This window comes from Ostrea edulis, chromosome 7, assembly GCF_947568905.1.
Source record: "Ostrea edulis chromosome 7, xbOstEdul1.1, whole genome shotgun sequence".
Classification (NCBI taxonomy): Eukaryota; Metazoa; Mollusca; class Bivalvia; order Ostreida; family Ostreidae; genus Ostrea; species Ostrea edulis.
Genome location: NC_079170.1, coordinates 4,395,397 through 4,417,111, shown reverse-complemented (window position 1 = coordinate 4,417,111; position 21,715 = coordinate 4,395,397). Strand labels below are relative to the sequence as shown.

The 21,715-nt window shown below is 32.3% G+C and overlaps 2 protein-coding genes across 2 annotated transcripts; both read right to left on the bottom strand.

Moving 5' to 3' along the window:
- Positions 1–4,045: 4,045 nt before the first annotated feature.
- LOC130047691 (chondroadherin-like) lies at positions 4,046–5,665 on the bottom strand. Its single transcript, XM_056143079.1, has 2 exons — positions 5,609–5,665; positions 4,046–5,509 (listed from the first exon to the last, which is right to left on the bottom strand). Exon 2 carries the CDS (start codon positions 5,027–5,029, stop codon positions 4,163–4,165), a length of 867 nt encoding a protein of 288 aa, XP_055999054.1. The 5' UTR covers positions 5,030–5,509; positions 5,609–5,665; the 3' UTR covers positions 4,046–4,162.
- A 10,602-nt stretch (positions 5,666–16,267) lies between these two features.
- Positions 16,268–19,844, bottom strand: LOC125656789 (uncharacterized). The gene has a single exon (XM_056142910.1). It carries the CDS (start codon positions 19,842–19,844, stop codon positions 16,743–16,745), a length of 3,102 nt encoding a protein of 1,033 aa, XP_055998885.1. The 3' UTR covers positions 16,268–16,742.
- Between the last annotated feature and the right edge of the window lie 1,871 nt (positions 19,845–21,715).

Genomic DNA, 21,715 nt, shown 5'->3' with positions numbered 1-21,715 from the left:
CATGATAATGCCTAGCTTTCGTAATTCAATCTGCAGTGTTATAACACAATCCGGATGTTCACATCTCCAGTGTGTTTTTGAATACGATTTTGAGAAAATACGCTACGTTTCTTAATAATATAAAATTAATCGTGACATTTCACGTTCAATTTACATGCATTATACATCTTTTCTACAAAAGATTGGGGTATAATGCCATATTGTTTGTAGATTTAGCATATTTTGATAGTTGAATATTGTTGCAAATAAAAATGTAAAGTATTGTATAAATTGACATTATTGTAGCAAAGAAAGAAAGAAAATATATTAGGAGAATGGGGTATCGAACCCGGAACCCTTGCATTAAGCACTGGCTAGGGGATCTAATAACTAAGGTAACCAGGCCGATATATTGAGTGTGATAATATTACTACAATAAAAAACGTGAATCAATGTTTAAAATCATACAAGAAGTCTCCATATCAATAACTTCAGGGATAATGTCAGAAACGTCTAGTGCGTCCTTGATTATGTATACAAATAATATTTCAATGCAGGTTTTTCTTTCCCTCTCTGAAATGGACCAATGCAAAATCTTTGTCTATTTCAGAAACAATGGACGATAAAACGACAAAATAAAATATTCACAAAATGTTATTTTTTCAATGCAATACCTGACCAGTTAGTTGTAAATTACGAGTAGTATACGAGTTGTCTTTCGTTGAATTGTCATGTCGATCAGCTGGTCTGTGCACGGAAGTGATGTCGATGGATGTTATTTTGACATAATAAAACCCTTGACATTTATAACTGTTAATATCAAGCAGTAACTCGAGAGTGATCTTTTCAACTTTACATATAGAAAATGTGAAAATTACAAATACGGGAAAATATAAAGTTTTTGTTAATGAGGATAGGTCTTCATGCCCCCATTATACAAACAAATTATATATTAATGCCTTAAATTATCAATTAAGCTAGAAATTTCTACCACTATGTAAACATATGGGCCCAACCCTCGGTGTTTATGCGAATCAAAACAGTAAATGCTGACGGTCCGAATTTCTAGAGTCAGTCTCAGTTTTAATTTTTCCTTTAATTACAAAATAATTGATGACGTGAAGTTTCATCACACAACAGCAATACATAATCGTGAAATAAGTAATATTGAAATATATACAGTAACTCGTCAAAGTAAAGGCCAACACGGTGGTGAATGTGACATTATATTTTACCCGGCTGTTGTATATTTTAGATGGTACAAATGTTAGATCATATATGTAAAACTTATACGGTACCAATTTTGATGCACCAGATGCGCATTTCGACAAAAAATGTCTCTTCAGTGATGCTCAACTATGAAGTTTTAGAGCTAAATATAGCCAAAAACAGCGTGCCAAAAAAGTGGAGCCAAATTCGTCCAAGGATAAGAGCTATGCATGAGGGAGATAATCCTTAATTTTGAAATGAATTTCTAAATTTTATAACAGCAATTAAATATACATCCGTATTTTCAAGCTAGTAACGAAGTACTTAGCAACTGGGCTGTAGAGACCCTCGGGGACCAACAGTCCACCAGCAGAGGCCTCGACCCAGGGGTCATAATGTAAAACTTGTACGGTACCAATTTTGATGCACCAGATGCGCATTTCGACAAATTATGTCTCTTCAGTGATGCTCAACCGAAATGTTTGAAATCCGAAATAACTATGAAGTTTTAGAGCTAAATATAGCCAAAAACAGTGTGCCAAAAAAGTGGAGCCAAATTCGTCCAAGGATAAGAGCTATGCATGAGGGAGATAATCCTTAATTTTGAAATGAATTTCTAAATTTTATAACAGCAATTAAATATACATCCGTATTTTCAAGCTAGTAACGAAGTACTTAGCTACTGGGCTGTAGAGACCCTCGGGGACTAACAGTCCACCAGCAGAGGCCTCGACCCAGGGCATATCAGATTTAGTATGTTATACATTGTTTAAAATCTTTATCATGATATTGTATATATATATGAAGACAATATATTTTACCCGGCTGTTGTATATTTTAGATGGTACAAATGTTAGATCATAGATATTTGTAATTAAAACGCATTTCTAATATTACACTGTGTCTAATATAATTTCCATGTAAGGAAAAAAAAAACAAAAAACAAAAAAACCGGGCGCGGATCAGTGAAAGGAAATGATTGTAATTGTTTCACGTATTAGAGATAATTTATCTAAACCTCGGGATAATGCTAGCCTTCGCTTGCTTTCTGTCACGTCGATTCTTTGAGATGTCATCAGGGCCGATTAATGATAGGACATGGACTTCAGGTGAGGAAAGGCGGATATCATTTTTATTCAGAACCAATATTGATTTTTAAAAAAGGCAAAAATAGACATAGCGTTGGATATACAGCATAAAACGCATTCAATGTGTAAATAAAAACATGGATGTATACGTAAAATAATGCAGAAATCTAATATTTTAAAAGCAATGCGTGATATTAGCTAACGTTAATCAGATGGGCGAAAACATACGTTTATGTCATCAATAGAAACCTGTTTTTTTTCCATTCTCGTGACATTTCATTTATTTCAACAATTCATAACCATAATTTCAAACTGGGGCCAGTAATTAACAATTTGTGAAACATTTCATTTTCAAACAATTGTTCCAATAAAGAAGAAAATTTAAGAGGCTCTCTGAACCCAAAACAAAAATACATAAACACAAATGAGATAATGAATAAAAATATGAGTAGAAATATTTCTTTTTGTTCTAATTCTTTACTGAACCACAGAAGTAACCTCTTCTTGAAAACCTTCTATAGCAGATAACCAAGGATGTAAATTTAAACATGCATGTTGATAGAAAACAGCGACCCGAGGCCTATTGAAAGGGACATCTGACTTACAGATCCTTTATCCATTCATAAAAGAAATGGAGACAGGGGGGATGTTTAAATTTTTCGTTTTCTCTTGTTTGTTTTCTCTCTTTCCAATACGGGGTAAAAAGCATAAAAACCATAAGCTGATCAAAAATGTCGGTACGGTTTGAAAAATACAGCTATCGCAATTATCATCTTACCAATAAACCAATTATCTATATTTAAAAATATGTACTTTCAAATCCAGATGTGAATGTGCTAGGTACACTGTCAGCCATCTTTATCAAATTTATATATGGTACTTATGTTTCTTAATTTATTTGGTATGCAAGAACATGTGTGGCGTATGATCAACTTCTATACCGGCGCAGGTATTGAAAAATTCGTTGATGTTACAGGAGTCTTGACAGTCTTGTTTAAAGTGACGTCTCACGAAGTATATAGTCGTTATAATGAATAGTTTGACTTCGCTAAAATAGAAGAAGGAAAATAATAAAAACTAAAATAAAATATATCATCATTATAGTAATTACTTAATATTATATTTATTTCAAAACATGATATTGGACGAATTTGTCTCCACTTTTTTGGCACGCTGTTTTTGGCTATATTTAGCTCTAAAGCTTCATAGTTATTTCGGATTTCAAACATTTCGGTTGAGCATCACTGAAGAGACATTATTTGTCGAAATGCGCATCTGGTGCATCAAAATTGGTACCGAATAAGTTTTACATATAAAACATAGTGTATCAGACAAGGCTAAACTCAGTACGACTGGAAGTAGGTGATTAAACTCCAGAATATCGATAGAAGTCAAAGAATTGTCAGATAAATCATTTCAAACCTGATTTATTAATGCATCTGTCCTCTTACTAGACACCTAGGCATGCTCTACTCTAAATCTACTTTGTATCGGGTAATATATAATGAATAATATATAAATAGGTTCATCTGTCCTCTTACTAGACACCTAGGCATGCTCTACTCTAAATCTACTTTGTATCGGGTAATATATAATGAATCATATATAAATAGGTTCGTCTGTCCTCTTACTAGACACCTAGGCATGCTATCTAGTTCTAAGTATTGCCTCTTCTTCATATATATATATATATACGATATCATGATAAAGATTTCAAACAATGCATAACATACTAAATCTGATAAGTGTACATGAAATGTAAAGAACAGTTTGTAGATGAGGATGCATTCAAAACATGTACCAGAATTCTCTGTCTCGCATTCTTTATAGATTCATTGGAAATTACAAAGTTCCCTGCGAATTATGTAGAAAATGATAAAAGAGATTTAAATGCTATCTGGGCAATGCGGAATTTCTTTCTGTATGTAGCTCATTAAACTTGTCCCATTCAGATTAATGCATGTTCCATAAAATGTAGGGATGGACTTCCACGACTTCATCCAGTCAAGATTCGTGCAGGAGCATTCCACCGGACATGACGTCATATCCACAGTTTGTAGCGACTCTGCTTTCAGAAGTGCTTTTGGAACTGACGTTAGATTGGTGTGATCCAAAACTATGAAACCAAGTTGTTTATTGTTAAGAAACGCATTTTCAGAGATCTGAGACAACGGGTTATAACTCAGGAAAAGTGTTCCTATGTTAAACAGTTTATTGCAATCCTCGTATTGAATCTCAGAAATCTGGCTGCTGGTGATGACTAGGCTTGTTAGGGAGTCTAAGTTTGACAAAACTGGAGGCACGTGGGTAAGTTGTGTGCCATTGATTGGCAGATAGTGCAAATAATTGCTCAAGTGGGGCGGAAAGGTGTCACCGCGAAGATATTCTATTGGCTCATTATCAACAGAAATTCTTCCTATGTGATTTGATTTTGAAAAGATGGATGGAAGAGTTGTTAACCCGTTGTCCTGGAATGTTATCGATGTTAGGTAGGGGAAACCATGGGTAACAGATTCCGTAATGGCATTAGCTGACAATTTCTTATTTCTTTGAAATGTCATCGTAGAAATTTTCCTGCAGTCATTGATGGAGGTTGGTAGTTTTGTTAACCCAGTATTGTAAAAGTTAAGAAATGTCAGATTCTTGTGGTACAAGGAAAATGCATCGTCGGGGAGCTCTGGAAATTGTACGTCATATAAATCAATTGAAAATAAATTTGGGAGAAGGTCCATGTTCTTTGGCCATCTTGTCATGGACTTGGACCCCAAACTAATCAACTGAAGGGAAGAGGATAAATTTTTCACCACACTCTCTGACAAATCAGTCAGGGGATTCCCCTGAATAGAAATGGCAGTTAATTGCCGAAGCTTTCCAATCGCGACTGGTAACTCTGACAGTTTGTTGTTTTCAAGATGAAAATAATTTAATGTGTCCTCGCTCCCATTGAAAGCATTTTCACCGATCAAGTGAATCGCATTGTTTTCTAAACTAAGAAAATTGACCGCGACACCATAAAAATAATGATCAGATATTGTCTCAATCCCATTACCATCTAGAAAAAACGTCCATTGTCCTTCACACTTTTGAATGGGTGGGAGTGAGGATAGGTTTTTGTTGCTACAATATACTATCTGTTGATTTCCATTACACTCGCAGGGTAACGGCAAAGGACAATCGGCAGAAACCTCTCTATCTCCAGAGCTTACTAATACGAGCAGTGTTGTGGTTACCACCTGAAAGTAGGAAGTAGTTTTTCAAATTTGATGTCAAAAGACTTGGCTATATGGAGGCGTGCTAATATCGAAAAGTATGATAGAAATCCACTTAATGACTGAAAATGTCCAGCCATGATTTCTTACTTCGGTACGTTTATAAAAATGTACACATGTATAGATAATAAGAAATGATAAGGATCGGGAAAATTGTCATTCCTCCAAAAGTCGTATGTTTACATATAACGAGAGATAAATGACAGGTGTTTGTTCATCATGGTTATACACCGGTAGAAAGAACAGGATGGTTATGGACATGTATACAGAGGAGTGTCTCATTAAGTAGGAGAAAGGCTTCCACTGATCTCAGGCATACAAACTTCCTCTCACAGATTGGGTGGTGTGAGGCTATTGTCATTACATTACATTAAATTGGTACCGTATAAGTTTTACATTATGACCCCTGGGTCGAGGCCTCTGATGGTGAACTGTTAGTCCCCGAGGGTCTCTACAGCCCAGTAGCTAAGTACTTCGTTACTAGCTTGAACATACGGATGTATATTTAATTGCTGTTATAACATTTAGAAATTCATTTCAAAATTAAGGATTATCTCCCTCACGCATAGCTCTTATCCTTCAACGAATTTGACTCCACTCTTTTGGCACACTGTTTTTGCCTATAGTAGCTCTAAAACGTCATTGTTATTTCCGATTTTTAAGTTTTACATTACAACGAATATCTATGTAAATAGTAATAAATGTATAGGAATGCAATTCTTTATAGATTTTAAAACTAAATACAGGTAGCACATAGTTTTCTTGGTACGCTCCAATTATATATAATGTAGGTAATGTCATACATGGTTTGAGACAGAAATGTTTAACAAACATCTGATGTATATACATGTAGTAGGGAAATTACACACACTCTCAATCAATGAAACCATTGGTAAACTGATTACAGAATAAGGTATTGCTGTGCTTGATTGACAGCTGAGATTCTAATTAACATCGTACAAACTGGAACGAAATTATTAGAATTGGAACGAAAGTTATCCCTCTTTGCTTAAAGTGAGTCATGATTTCTTCCGAGATTTTAAAACTGGAGACCTATATTTTTTGAACTGCTTTTGTTTTTGTAATCTATTTCAATCACCAACATTTCTAAAGGTTTCGATTTTAAACAGACATAAATGACACGTCACATTTATACTTTAGACAATGAACACCATCTCACTGCATCGAACGCATACATTCTGAGAGACAAACACTGCTCACGTTTTCAGCACGAATCGCTCGCTCTGTGTTTGGTACGAATACTTTTAATCATAAAGCATTATGAACATTTACTATCGTAGCAATTCTTAGTTTAATTATGTTACAATTTCAGAATGAAAGTTAGTGAAACGAAAATCTTCCGAAATGGCATTCGTGAAGCGTGTACGAAATACTGATATTTCTAAAAAAAAAAATAAAAAAAAATACAACAACCAAAAGTCAAAAGTATGACAGGTACAGTTCGTTATTACTATTACTGAATGAACAGAATGTGAGAATTGTCAATTTTTCCATTCATGCTATATGCTCAAATGAATCCTTTATTCATGTAGCAATTTAACACCATATGAAGCAAACATTGTATAATACCCCCTCCCATGCAGTAGTTTGCCCCGAATCATGGAGTTGGGTGGTTGGTATTGCCTTAATTTAGTATTTATCTCATGCACAAAAACTAGTATACTTTTCACTCTCTGCTAGATTTCCCGGCCACGCACTGTTCGAATATGTACAATTATCATGTTGTTTGCTTTACCGCAGTTACCAGTATATGAAAACTACCACCTAAACAGAAACACGAAGAATTCAAAATACACACGTCCTGCATCTGTCTGTCTGTCTGTCTGTCTGTCTGTCTGTCTCTCTCTCTCTCTCTCTCTCTCTCTCTCTCTCTCTCTCTCTCTCTCTCTCTCTCTCTCTCTCTCTCTCTCTCTCTCTGAATGCACATTTGTATTTGCAAGACTTTAACATTCTTTCATATTTCAATGGAGTTGACCTTTGTGACATTTAATATATAATATTTAAATATTCATTCGCCAATGAAACTTCGACATGTGTTTATTTCATATAAAACTGTTGAATACATTTATGAAATTTCAGATTAAATATAATTTTTCAGAGTTTAACCCCTTGAGATAAATTAACTGTATATGACAAAGTTTCATTATTTCGACAACTATATCACACAACACGAAGAGCAAAGAAAATGCATTGGATTTGTGCGTCAAATACAGATGCTACTACACAAACACCGCAAGATATAAACATGTCAATTGTACACCCAATATGTACACGTATTCATCCATATTTCCAACTAGATAATCTAAAGTTCTTTTTTAGTACAACAAGAATATAAACAAGTGTGTATGTGTACAACATGAATATAAACAATTGTATATGTGTACAACATGAATATAAACAAGTGTATATGTGTACAACATGAATATAAACAAGTGTATATGTGTACAACATGAATATAAACAAGTGTATATGTGTACAACATGAATATAAACAAGTGTATATGTACAACATGAATATAAACAAGTGTATATGTGTACAACATGAATATAAACAAGTGTATATATGTACAACATGAATATAAACAAGTATGTATGTGTACAACATGAATATAAACAAGTGTATATGTGTACAACATGAATATAAACAAGTGTATATGTGTACAACATGAATATAAACAAGTATGTATGTGTACAACATGAATATAAACAAGTGTATATGTGTACAACATGAATATAAACAAGTGTATATGTACAACATGAATATAAACAAGTGTATATGTGTACAACACCAATATAAACAAGTGTATATGTACAACATGAATATAAACAAGTGTATATGTGTACAACATGAATATAAACAAGTGTATATGTGTACAACATGAATATAAACAAGTGTATATGTACAACATGAATATAAACAAGTGTATATGTGTATAACATGAATATAAACAAGTGTATATGTACAACATGAATATAAACAAGTGTATATGTACAACATGAATATAAACAAGTGTGTATGTGTACAACATGAATATAAACAAGTGTATATGTGTACAACATGAATATAAACAAGTGTATATGTACAACATGAATATAAACAAGTGTATATGTGTACAACATGAATATAAACAAGTGTATATGTACAACATGAATATAAACAAGTGTGTATGTGTACAACATGAATATAAACAAGTGTATATGTGTACAACATGAATATAAACAAGTGTATATGTGTACAACATGAATATAAACAAGTGTATATGTGTACAACATGAATATAAACAAGTGTATATGTGTACAACATGAATATAAACAAGTGTATATATGTACAACATGAATATAAACAAGTATGTATATGTACAACATGAATATAAACAAGTATGTATATGTATAACATGAATATAAACAAGTGTATATGTGTACAACATGAATATAAACAAGTGTATATGTGTACAACATGAATATAAACAAGTGTATATGTGTACAACATGAATATAAACAAGTGTATATGTGTACAACATGAATATAAACAAGTGTATATGTGTACAACATGAATATAAACAAGTGTGTATGTGTACAACATGAATATAAACAAGTGTATATGTGTACAACATGAATATAAACAAGTATGTATGTGTACAACATGAATATAAACAAGTGTATATGTGTACAACATGAATATAAACAAGTGTATATGTGTACAACATGAATATAAACAAGTGTATATGTGTACAACATGAATATAAACAAGTGTGTATGTGTACAACATGAATATAAACAAGTGTATATGTGTACAACATGAATATAAACAAGTGTATATGTGTACAACATGAATATAAACAAGTGCATATGTGTACAACATGAATATAAACAAGTATGTATCTGTACAACATGAATATAAACAAGTATGTATCTGTACAACATGAATATAAACAAGTGTATATGTGTACAACATGAATATAAACAAGTGTATATATGTACAACATGAATATAAACAAGTATGTATGTGTACAACATGAATATAAACAAGTACGTATGTGTACAACATGAATATAAACAAGTGTATATGTACAACATGAATATAAACAAGTGTATATGTGTACAACATGAATATAAACAAGTGTATATGTGTACAAGATGAATATAAACAAGTGTGTATGTGTACAACATGAATATAAACAAGTGTATATGTGTACAACATGAATATAAACAAGTGTATATGTGTACAACATGAATATAAACAATTGTATATGTGTACAACATGAATATAAACAAGTGTATGTGTACAACATGAAAATAAACAATTGTATATGTGTACAACATGAATATAAACAAGTGTATATGTGTACAACATGAATATAAACAAGTGTATATGTGTACAACATGAATATAAACAAGTGTATATGTGTACAACATGAATATAAACAAATGTATATGTACAACATGAATATAAACAATTGTATGTGTGTACAACATGAATATATACAATTGTATATGTGTACATGAATATAAACAAGTGTATATGTGTACAACATGAATATAAACAAGTGTATATGTGTACATGAATATAAACAAGTGTATATGTGTATAACATGAATATAAACAAGTGTATATGTGTACATGAATATAAACAAGTGTATATGTGTACATGATTATAAACAAGTGTATATGTGTAAAACATGAATATAAACAAGTGTATGTGTACAACATGAATATAAAGAAGTGTATATGTGTACAACATGAATATAAACAAGTGTGTATGTACAACATGAATATAAACAAGTGTATATGTGTACAACATGAATATAAACAAGTGTATATGTGTACAACATGAATAATATGTATACGGTGTGACCGTTGGACCGAGCGAAGCATGTACGTAACTCCGTGTCCCGAGTGGTAATCATAATTCCGTTAAGTACGGTAGATTATGATTGATTTAAAAATATATATTTTGAATGAAATTTCCTTGCCCTAAACACCCAGTAACATCTCAATATTAAAGGAGTTTATATGGGGACAACAGTTTTACATGATCCGCCTATTCATTGAACGCGGGAAATAAAACGCAAGGCGGCGTAAACTGTGCATTGTGACGTCACATTTAGCCTCGACTTTTTTCTCTTTTTCAAAGCAAATAATTAAAAACAACAATAATACATTCCGTATGCAATGAAAAAGGCTGTTAAAACTAAACAAAATTAACCAATAAATTCAAAATGGTAAAAAAAGTAACCGTAATTTTATCGTATACTCTTATTCAAAGAAACTCATGAACTCGTTCATCTATTTAGTCGTATTACAGTTTTATATGTATTTATTTGCTAAAACATGTTACAATGATAATTATACTATTCACTTTGAACAAAATGAGTGTTTAAATTACGAATTGCACGTTAGAGTCTTCTAGTATTGGCATTCAAAATAAAACACGAATAACTGTTGAAGCAGGTAATAAAAAAATAAATGGCGGCGCCCATATGGATCACGAAAATTTCAGTGAACGTATATAGAGATTATCTCTTTTTCTTTTGCTGATTTTGACTTTTTTCTTTTACATACGTGTTACCTTTAGAGCCTTGCTTCGCGGACGGGCCTTCGGCCCGTCCCAGCTTGGCTCGGTATTACTAAGTTGAAACATTGACTACAAATTGATCTATAGGAAATAAATCCTTTCTTGATCACTCTCTAATTTCCCCCATCCTCATTGAAATAAGCATGTCAAGTTTTACTACTTAATATGTATACGGTGTGACCGTTGGACCGAGCGAAGAATGTAATGGTCATTGGAGAGTCGCAAGTGGTAATCATAATTCCGTTAAGTACGGTAGATTATGATTCATTTAAAAATATATATTTTGAATGAAATTTTCCTTGCGCTAAACACTCAGTAACATCTCAGTATTAAAGGGGTTTATATGGGGACAACAGTTTTACGGGATCCGCCTATTCATTGAACGCGGGAAATAAAACGCAAGGCGACGTAAACAGAGCATCGTGACGTCACATTTAGCCTCGACTTTTTTCTCGTTTTCAAAGCAAACAATTATAAACAACAATAATACAATGCGTATGCAATGAAAAAGGCCGTTAAAACTAAATAAAATTAACCAATGAATTCAAAATTGTAAAAAAGTAACCGTAATTTTATCGTATATTCTTATTCAAAGAAACTCATAAACTCGTTCATCTATTTAGTCGTATTATGGTTTTATATGTATTTATTTGCTAAAACCTGTTACAATGATAATTATACTATTCACTTTGAAAAAACTGAGTGTTTAAATTACGAATTGCACGTCAGAGTTTTCTATTATTGGCATTCAAAATAAAACACGAATAACTGTTGAAGCAGGTAATGAAAAAATAAATGGCGGCGCCCATATGGATCACGAAAATTTCAGTGAACGTATATAGAGATTATCTCTTTTTCTTTTGCTGATTTTGACTTTTTTCTTTTACATACGTGTTACCTTTAGAGCCTTGCTTCGCGGACGGGCCTTCGGCCCGTCCGAGCTTCGCTCGGTATAAACAATTGTATATGTGTACAACATGAATATAAACAAGTGTATGTGTACAACATGAATATAAACAAGTGTATATGTACAACATGAATATAAACAAGTGTATATGTGTACAACATGAATATAAACAAGTGTATATGTGTACAACATGAATATAAACAAGTGTATATGTGTACATGAATATAAACAAGTATATATGTGTACAACATGAATATAAACAAGTGTATATGTGTACATGAATATAAACAAGTATATATGTGTACAACATGAATATAAACAAGTGTATATGTGTACATGAATATAAACAAGTGTATATGTGTACATGAATATAAACAAGTGTATATGTACCACATGAATATAAACAAGTGTATATGTGTATAACATGAATATAAACAAGTGTATGTGTACAACATGAATATAAACAAGTGTATATGTGTATAACATGAATATAAACAAGTGTATGTGTACAACATGAATATAAACAAGTGTATATGTGTACAACATGAATATAAACAAGTGTATATATGTACAACATGAATATAAACAAGTGTATATGTGTACAACATGAATATAAAAAAGTGTATATGTGTACAACATGAATATAAACAAGTGTATATGTGTACAACATGAATATAAACAAGTATGTATGTGTACAACATGAATATAAACAAGTGTATATGTGTACAACATGAATATAAACAAGTACGTATGTGTACAACATGAATATAAACAAGTGTATATGTGTACAACATGAATATAAATAAGTGTATATTTGTACAACATGAATATAAACAAGTGTATATGTGTACAACATGAATATAAACAAGTGTATGTTTACAACATGAATATAAACAAGTGTATATGTGTACAACATGAATATAAACAAGTGTATATGTGTACAACATGAATATAAACAAGAGTATATGTGTACAACATGAATATAAACAAGTATGTATGTGTACAACATGAATATAAACAAGTGTATATGTGTACAACATGAATATAAACAAGTGTGTATGTGTACAACATGAATATAAACAAGTGTGTATGTGTACAACATGAATATAAACAAGTATGTATGTGTACAACATGAATATAAACAAGTGTATATGTGTACCACATGAATATAAATAGTGTATATGTGTACAACATGAATATAAACAAGTGTATATGTGTACAACATGAATATAAACAAGTGTATATGTGTACAACATGAATATAAACAAGTATGTATGTGTACAACATGAACATAAACAAGTATGTATGTGTACAACATGAATATAAACAAGAGTATATGTGTACAACATGAATATAAACAAGTATGTATGTGTACAACATGAATATAAACAAGTGTATATGTGTACAACATGAATATAAACAAGTGTGTATGTGTACAACATGAATATAAACAAGTGTGTATGTGTACAACATGAATATAAACAAGTATGTATGTGTACAACATGAATATAAACAAGTGTATATGTGTACCACATGAATATAAATAGTGTATATGTGTACAACATGAATATAAACAAGTGTATATGTGTACAACATGAATATAAACAAGTGTATATGTGTACAACATGAATATAAACAAGTATGTATGTGTACAACATGAACATAAACAAGTGTATATGTGTACAACATGAATATAAACAAGTATGTATGTGTACAACATGAATATAAACAAGTGTATATGTGTACAACATGAATATAAGCAAGTGTATATGTGTACAACATGAATATAAACAAGTATGTATGTGTACAACATGAATATAAACAAGTGTATATGTGTACAACATGAATATAAACAAGTGTGTATGTGTACAACATGAATATAAACAAGTATGTATGTGTACAACATGAATATAAACAAGTGTATATGTGTACAACATGAATATAAACAAGTGTATATGTGTACAACATGAATATAAACAAGTGTGTATGTGTACAACATGAATATAAACAAGTATGTATGTGTACAACATGAATATAAACAAGTGTATATGTGTACAACATGAATATAAACAAGTGTATATGTGTACAACATGAATATAAACAAGTGTGTATGTGTACAACATGAATATAAACAAGTGTATATGTGTACAACATGAATATAAACAAGTGTGTATGTGTACAACATGAATATAAACAAGTGTATATGTGTACCACATGAATATAAAGAAGTGTGTATGTGTACAACATGAATATAAACAAGTGTATATGTGTACCACATGAATATAAACAAGTATGTATGTGTACAACATGAATATAAACAAGTGTGTATGTGTCCAACATGAATATAAACAAGTGTGTATGTGTACAACATGAATATAAACAAGTGTATATGTGTACAACATGAATATAAGCAAGTGTGTATGTGAACAACATGAATATAAACAATTGTATATGTGTACCACATGAATATAAACAAGTATGTATGTGTACCACATGAATATAAACAAGTGTATTTGTACAACATGAATATAAACAATTGTATATGTGTACCACATGAATATAAACAAGTATGTATGTGTACAACATAAATATAAACAAGTGTATTTGTACAACATGAATATAAACAATTGTATATGTGTACCACATGAACATAAACAAGTATGTATGTGTACAACATGAATATAAACAATTGTATATGTGTACAACATGAATATAAACAAGTGTATGTGTACAACATGAATATAAACAAGTGTATATGTGTACCACATGAATATAAAGAAGTGTGTATGTGTACAACATGAATATAAACAAGTGTATATGTGTACCACATGAATATAAACAAGTATGTATGTGTACAACATGAATATAAACAAGTGTGTATGTACAACATGAATATAAACAAGTGTATATGTGTACAACATGAATATAAACAAGTGTATATGTGTACAACATGAATATAAACAAGTGTGTATGTGTACAACATGAATATAAACAAGTGTATATGTACAACATAAATATAAACAAGTGTATATGTGTACAACATGAATATAAACAAGTGTATATGTGTACAGCATGAATATAAACAAGTGTATATGTGTACAACATGAATATAAACAAGTGTATATGTGTACATGAATATAAACAAGTGTGTATGTGTACAACATGAATATAAACAAGTGTATATGTGTACAACATGAATATAAACAAGTGTATATGTGTACAACATGAATATAAACAAGTATGTATATGTGTACATGAATATAAACAAGTGTGTATGTGTACAACATGAATATAAACAAGTGTATATGTGTACATGAATATAAACAAGTGTGTATGTGTACAACATGAATATAAACAAGTGTATATGTGTACAACATGAATATAAACAAGTGTATATGTGTACATGAATATAAACAAGTGTGTATGTGTACAACATGAATATAAACAAGTATGTATGTGTACAACATGAATATAAACAAGTGTATATGTGTACATGAATATAAACAAGTGTGTATGTGTACAACATGAATATAAACAAGTGTGTATGTGTACAACATGAATATAAACAAGTGTGTATGTGTACAACATGAATATAAACAATTGTATATGTGTACAACATGAATATAAACAATTGTATATGTGTACAACATGAATATAAAGAATTGTATATGTGTACAACATGAATATAAACAAGTGTGTATGTGTACAACATGAATATAAACAAGTGTATATGTGTACAACATGAATATAAACAAGTGTATATATGTACAACATGAATATAAACAAGTATGTATGTGTACAACATGAATATAAACAATTGTATATGTGTACAACATGAATATAAACAATTGTATATGTGTACAACATGAATATAAACAAGTGTATATCTGTACCACATGAATATAAACAAGTGTGTATGTGTACAACATGAATATAAACAAGTGTATATGTGTACAACATGAATATAAACAAGTATGTATGTGTACAACATGAATATAAACAAGTATGTATGTGTACAACATGAATATAAACAAGTGTATATGTACAACATGAATATAAACAAGTGTATATGTGTACAACATTAATATAAACAAGTGTATATGTACAACATGAATATAAACAAGTGTATATGTGTACAACATGAATATAAACAAGTATGTATGTCTACAACATGAATATAAACAAGTGTATATGTACAACATGAATATAAACAAGTGTATATGTGTACAACATAAATATAAACAAGTGTATATGTGTACAACATGAATATAAACAAGTGTATATGTGTACAACATAAATATAAACAAGTGTATATGTGTACAACATGAATATAAACAAGTGTATATGTGTACAACATGAATATAAACAAGTGTGTATGTGTACAACATGAATATAAACAAGTGTATATGTGTACAACATGAATATAAACAAGTGTATATGTGTACCACATGAATATAAACAAGTGTATATGTGTACCACATGAATATAAACAAGTATATATAGAAGACAAGGAAAAGGGGATAATGGATGACAATTTATGTACGTCAACATATATACAGCAACTATGAACTCATCGATATCGCCATAGGACACGGAAAATATCTCAATGAGGGCATTTGAGATGTTTCATAAAAAGACCCTCAATATCAAACATAATATACTTGTAATGTCAATTGAAATGGAGAGATTTAGCCATCAAACGTCTGTTATGTCACGTTCAGATTTTACCCTGGTTGACATGTTCACAATCAATATGTTGTTTCTCCTCTCACGCACCTCGTTTAACTTGGTGACACTTCCAGTTTCCTCACAAGGAGAAGATCCTTCAGCAGAAGAATTTACCATTGTTTCTACATCTTGATTTTCAGGTTGCTTTGAATCTGCAATAATGTCAGCTACCGGCCAGTTCTGTCTGTAATTCTTGATCACGTTATCAAAGAGATTTTGGAAGCTCAGACTAGAGGTGTCTACCTCCACGTCAGCGGGAGGCTTGAAGAGAACATTGCGGAAAACCCATGGTAGAAAACCTCCAGCGAGTGTGGCCAGCATTTGATTAACACCAGAAACTGAGTAGTCGTTTCCAAAGGCCATTACAACAATTATAACAAACAAAAGAAATAGAATAATTGTCAAAAACTGACGAAGGGCACTCACTAAGTTTTTGTATAGACTTCCAGGACAACCCACGTGATCAATGTAGGCGGATTTGAAAAAGAATGTTCGAGTAATGTACGGTTTGTCGCGATTATCTAAAAATAACAGAACGCGTGGAACACTCCATTTCAGGACGCCACTACACATATGAGGAAAGGAATCCATCGATATAACCTGGTCGTTATGGTCATCAACGCTGATCTGGAAGGCAGTGTTTGGCTGTCTATCTTCCGTCTGCCATGCCACCTTGTCTACCTGTTCTTTCGCTCTTCCGAGAAGCGCCTTGTGAATGGCTTGATTAAAAGTTTGATATTTCTGAGTAACGCTACCAAAACAGTCTCGAGCATACAACGACAACATGAAAAGTAAGGAAATGTATTTCAGAGTTTGAGAAGCATTGAGAATGACACCAATCAAGGTATAGACTATCATCTCAACGAAGAAAACAATGACTTCGACAACTAAAATTACACAGGACATCAAAGCCAATATGCTCAATAAAATGGTTACTAACTGTACAGTACGAAAGCCACCACTTGATTTTGTAGACAGGCGAGCAATAGTTTCTCTTCTGAGAAGGCCAACTACGCTGATTTTCTCTTTCAATCTGGATACACATTTGAAATTTGGGAAGACCACAATGATCAGATGACACAGTAATCGCAGCACGATGTTAAGTGTTGGTACGCAATAAAATGCTAGACCTATGATGATAACTGGTAAAACGAACAGCCAGTATATTCCGACGATGAAAAAGGCGAAAACGCCATATTCCTTGAATGGATAAAGCAAAGTTCTTATAGCCCATCCGAATGATCTCGAATACGAAGATTCATGCATGTCTCGGAAGCACTTTCGAAGAACAATTTCAATGTTTCGTTTCAGTTCTGAACTTATCAATTCTAGAAGTCCAAATAAAACACTGTCTGCTACCAGTATAGCGTAGCAGAATACGAAGACGCCATGCACAGGAGTTAAGAAACTCAGCATGCTGCCGGGAAAGTAAGCAAAGTGCAATGTTAACTTCCGGTCACGTGCAGCATCGTCCTTATCATCGTGTTCACTGTCTTCATACCGATAGAAAATTGCTATTCTGAAAATCCATGGAATGATGACCACAATGCATGAAATAATGAACATAAGTTTTTGTAAACATTGATTGGGTTTTACATGTGACTTAATTTCTCGCGTGAGATCAAGACCATACATTGAATTTGCTACCCTAGATTTGTCATCTACAAACTTAACTAAGTCAGAGAAACGTGGCTCTCTACCAGATTCAGTGATCGAGTGTGCAATATCTACCCATTTTGTTCTCAAATGCATTGGTATTCTCTTAACAATCCGTCTCAAATTATCAGAGTTGCCTATATCTGACCTAAATCCTAACTGAGAAAGAGTTATTTCACACTTCTGCATTTCAAGAGCTAACCTAGATAGCTCCTCTACATCTGATGCCTTAATTTGGTCTCCGTATACTAATTTGTCTATGTAAGACCTAACAATAACATGCGATCGACCATAACGAGAGTACAATATTTCTCGTGCCCTTTTGTAACCTTCTGTAGGTTCTAATAAAACGCAATCTTCAATAGAAGATTTAGCCTCACCTTTGCAGTACTGAATTAAATAACTTAACCTAGTACTATTGTCATTTATCTTGTTTTCAATGTTCGTTTCAAAGTTCTTAATGAACTTAGTGTAGTTCATGGGTGATCCATCGAAGCTAAGTATTTCTGGTTTCGGAAGGTTGAATCCTTCTTGAAGAACGGACGCTAATCTACTGAATGCGACATCGATAGTAGTTGAGCTGACGCCTGGTCCCTTCATTTGGTTACCTTGGTCTTGGATGTCATGAGAACTCCCTTGAGTACCCGTTTGTGTCACCGTGTTCATCATACGCATCGAGTTTCCGACTTCCGGTTCCGTTGCGTACGGCGGTATACACCTCACATTTCTGCGATCCTCGGTTCTTTGGTGCGTCATTGATTCGCTCACTTCTTGCGTCTCACCTTCGTCTTCTATCACCGCCTCCTGCCAGACTGATTCCTCTAATCTCGCAATCTCAAGTTCAGCTTGTTGTTCAATAATCTTCTCCTTGTCTTCGATTTCTCTGCGTGCACGTTCCAGTTCCTGTTTCCTAGCCAATGCTATGATCTGTTGTTCAGCTTTCAAGCGCTTAACTCTGGCATCACGAAATCGAGAGCGGCTCGAACGCGCAGATGGTGTAGCGGAAACGGAACTCATATTATCGATTTCCTGGGTTTCACTGGATTTGTTTTTAGAGCTTCCGACCTCGCTGCGATGTTCATTTAAAGTAACAATGTCCGAAATTTGATTTAACCATTGTGATATTCTTTCACAGAACTCCTCGTAGTTCCTTTTGCAGCTGTCAAAATTATTTTCAAGCGTTTCAGTCATCTGACTGTCGGAACACTTATCCAGACATTGTAGATGAGCTTCTTGAAATGAATGAAATCGTTCATGTACTTTCTTCGCTGAGGTTTTCACTATATCAACATTATCGTAAGTCACCAACTTCTTCTCTATATCGTTATATAATTTTGTAAGTTGTGACTGGTGCGTTGTTCTCAATCTCCGTACTTCCGTAAAATTGGTATTCGAATCTTCTTTGGAATTCATATTTATAATATCACGGGAAATTGTCACAATTTTCTTCAAACGATTTGATAATTAGCACCTGACCTTTAACTTGCACGCATCTGAGAATTCATGACACATTTTGAGAATTGTTGCCGTCGGCTCGTCCGATGTTAAAATGTAGAGATATGCGTTCCATATTTACATGTCTTTATTTTCTGTAGTAATGAAACGATTCTCAAAATATAGTGTCTCTAATTTATTACACTGCCGACTACAAGTGTAAACTATGTAACTAGTAAATCAAATTGTTGTTTTTCTGAGTTGTTATTTTACGTCACAATAGACATGCACGTTCGACGTCGCGTAAAGACGTGTGACGTCGAATAAACACAAGTAAATTATATAAAGAATTTACAAACACATAATTACAAATATGTATAAATTAGATTTGCCTTTATAGCAGATCTAACATACATGTTTATTGAATTTTGAGTTGTCTGAATTTCTGAAACAACATTTGAATGTAACAAATAATTTTCTTCATTTCAGTTCCTGACATATGAAAAAAAAATTGTCGTTTTTCGCCAGTTTTCAAATATGTGCAAGAAGTATTCAGGGATTGAAAGCTGAGAAAGAGACAAAAAATCCTTTCCAATGTTACATATTATATATATATATATATATATGTATGACAGGGAGGCTATCAATAGTGTAATAATGATAAACATGTGAAGTGTTTGCTAATAAAACATGATAAATTTTCTGAAAGTGTCATTTAGATGTGTTTGATAGATACCTGTAGTTCTCATACAGTACATAAGTGAAAAAAAGCCTCATGGGAGGCAAATTTAATGAAGAGGATATGCATAGATATATATGACATACCGTACATATAGAATATTGACTTTCTTGGTTATACCTGTAGTAGGGACAAATGGTCAAAGTAAGCTTTTCACCAAATTTTTTATTTTTAAAGGGGGATCTCGGACCCCTTTCAAGGAGAAATAAATGCAAAATAGAATGGGTCATTCAAATCTGCTGTAAATCAACAGGAACAGAAATGACAAAACTCTGTGAATATTGTTGTATAGGGTTTTAAAACATGGTTTTGAGGACATAATGGGGCCATATATAGGTTCATTTTATTAAATTTTATGAATTTTACTGAGGGACACAAAATACATATGCAATACACATATGTAATATACACTGTATATTCATTTAAAATTTTCTAAGACAAGTGTTTATCTACAAAAGAGTTATGATTCAGAATTATTTCCTGCTGAATCATTGAAAATACCAAGAACAAATTGATTACAGTACAATATCAAATTATGCATACCCTGTAAGGGTGTGAATTTTGATTTGTTCAAACAGTGGGGTATTTTGGTGTTGGATGCCAGTTTACAGGGGACTTAAAAATAATTCCATATCAAATTAATATAATTCATAAGATACTTTTTATTTTTTTATATAAACATTGAAGTGAAACTGTCCCATATACAAATGTAATGAAGTCAATTAAGTACAAGTAGACTGAAAAAGTGTGGTGCTGAAAGATTCAATGTATTTCTGCAAGAATTGTTGGCAACTTAGTTTATTGATTTTGCAATACTGGGTGCATGGTGAGTTGTAATACATCTCAATTTCATATGTTAGTTTGTTTCGATCTGGGATGTTGAGTAAAGTTTTACCCCCCTCCCCCCTCCTATATGCCCATCTTCATAAATATGCACCAAATATATACGTAAATTTCTTTATATCGCTGTGCACAAATTTCTAAATGTAAGTTAATTATCAACGTCGCCTACCGTCTAATTAGAAACGGTCTTCATAAAATAAGAAATGAATTGTTGCTTGAAGTTAACTTGCTTTTCCAATTGGCCTTAATTTCAGAAAGATTCTATATG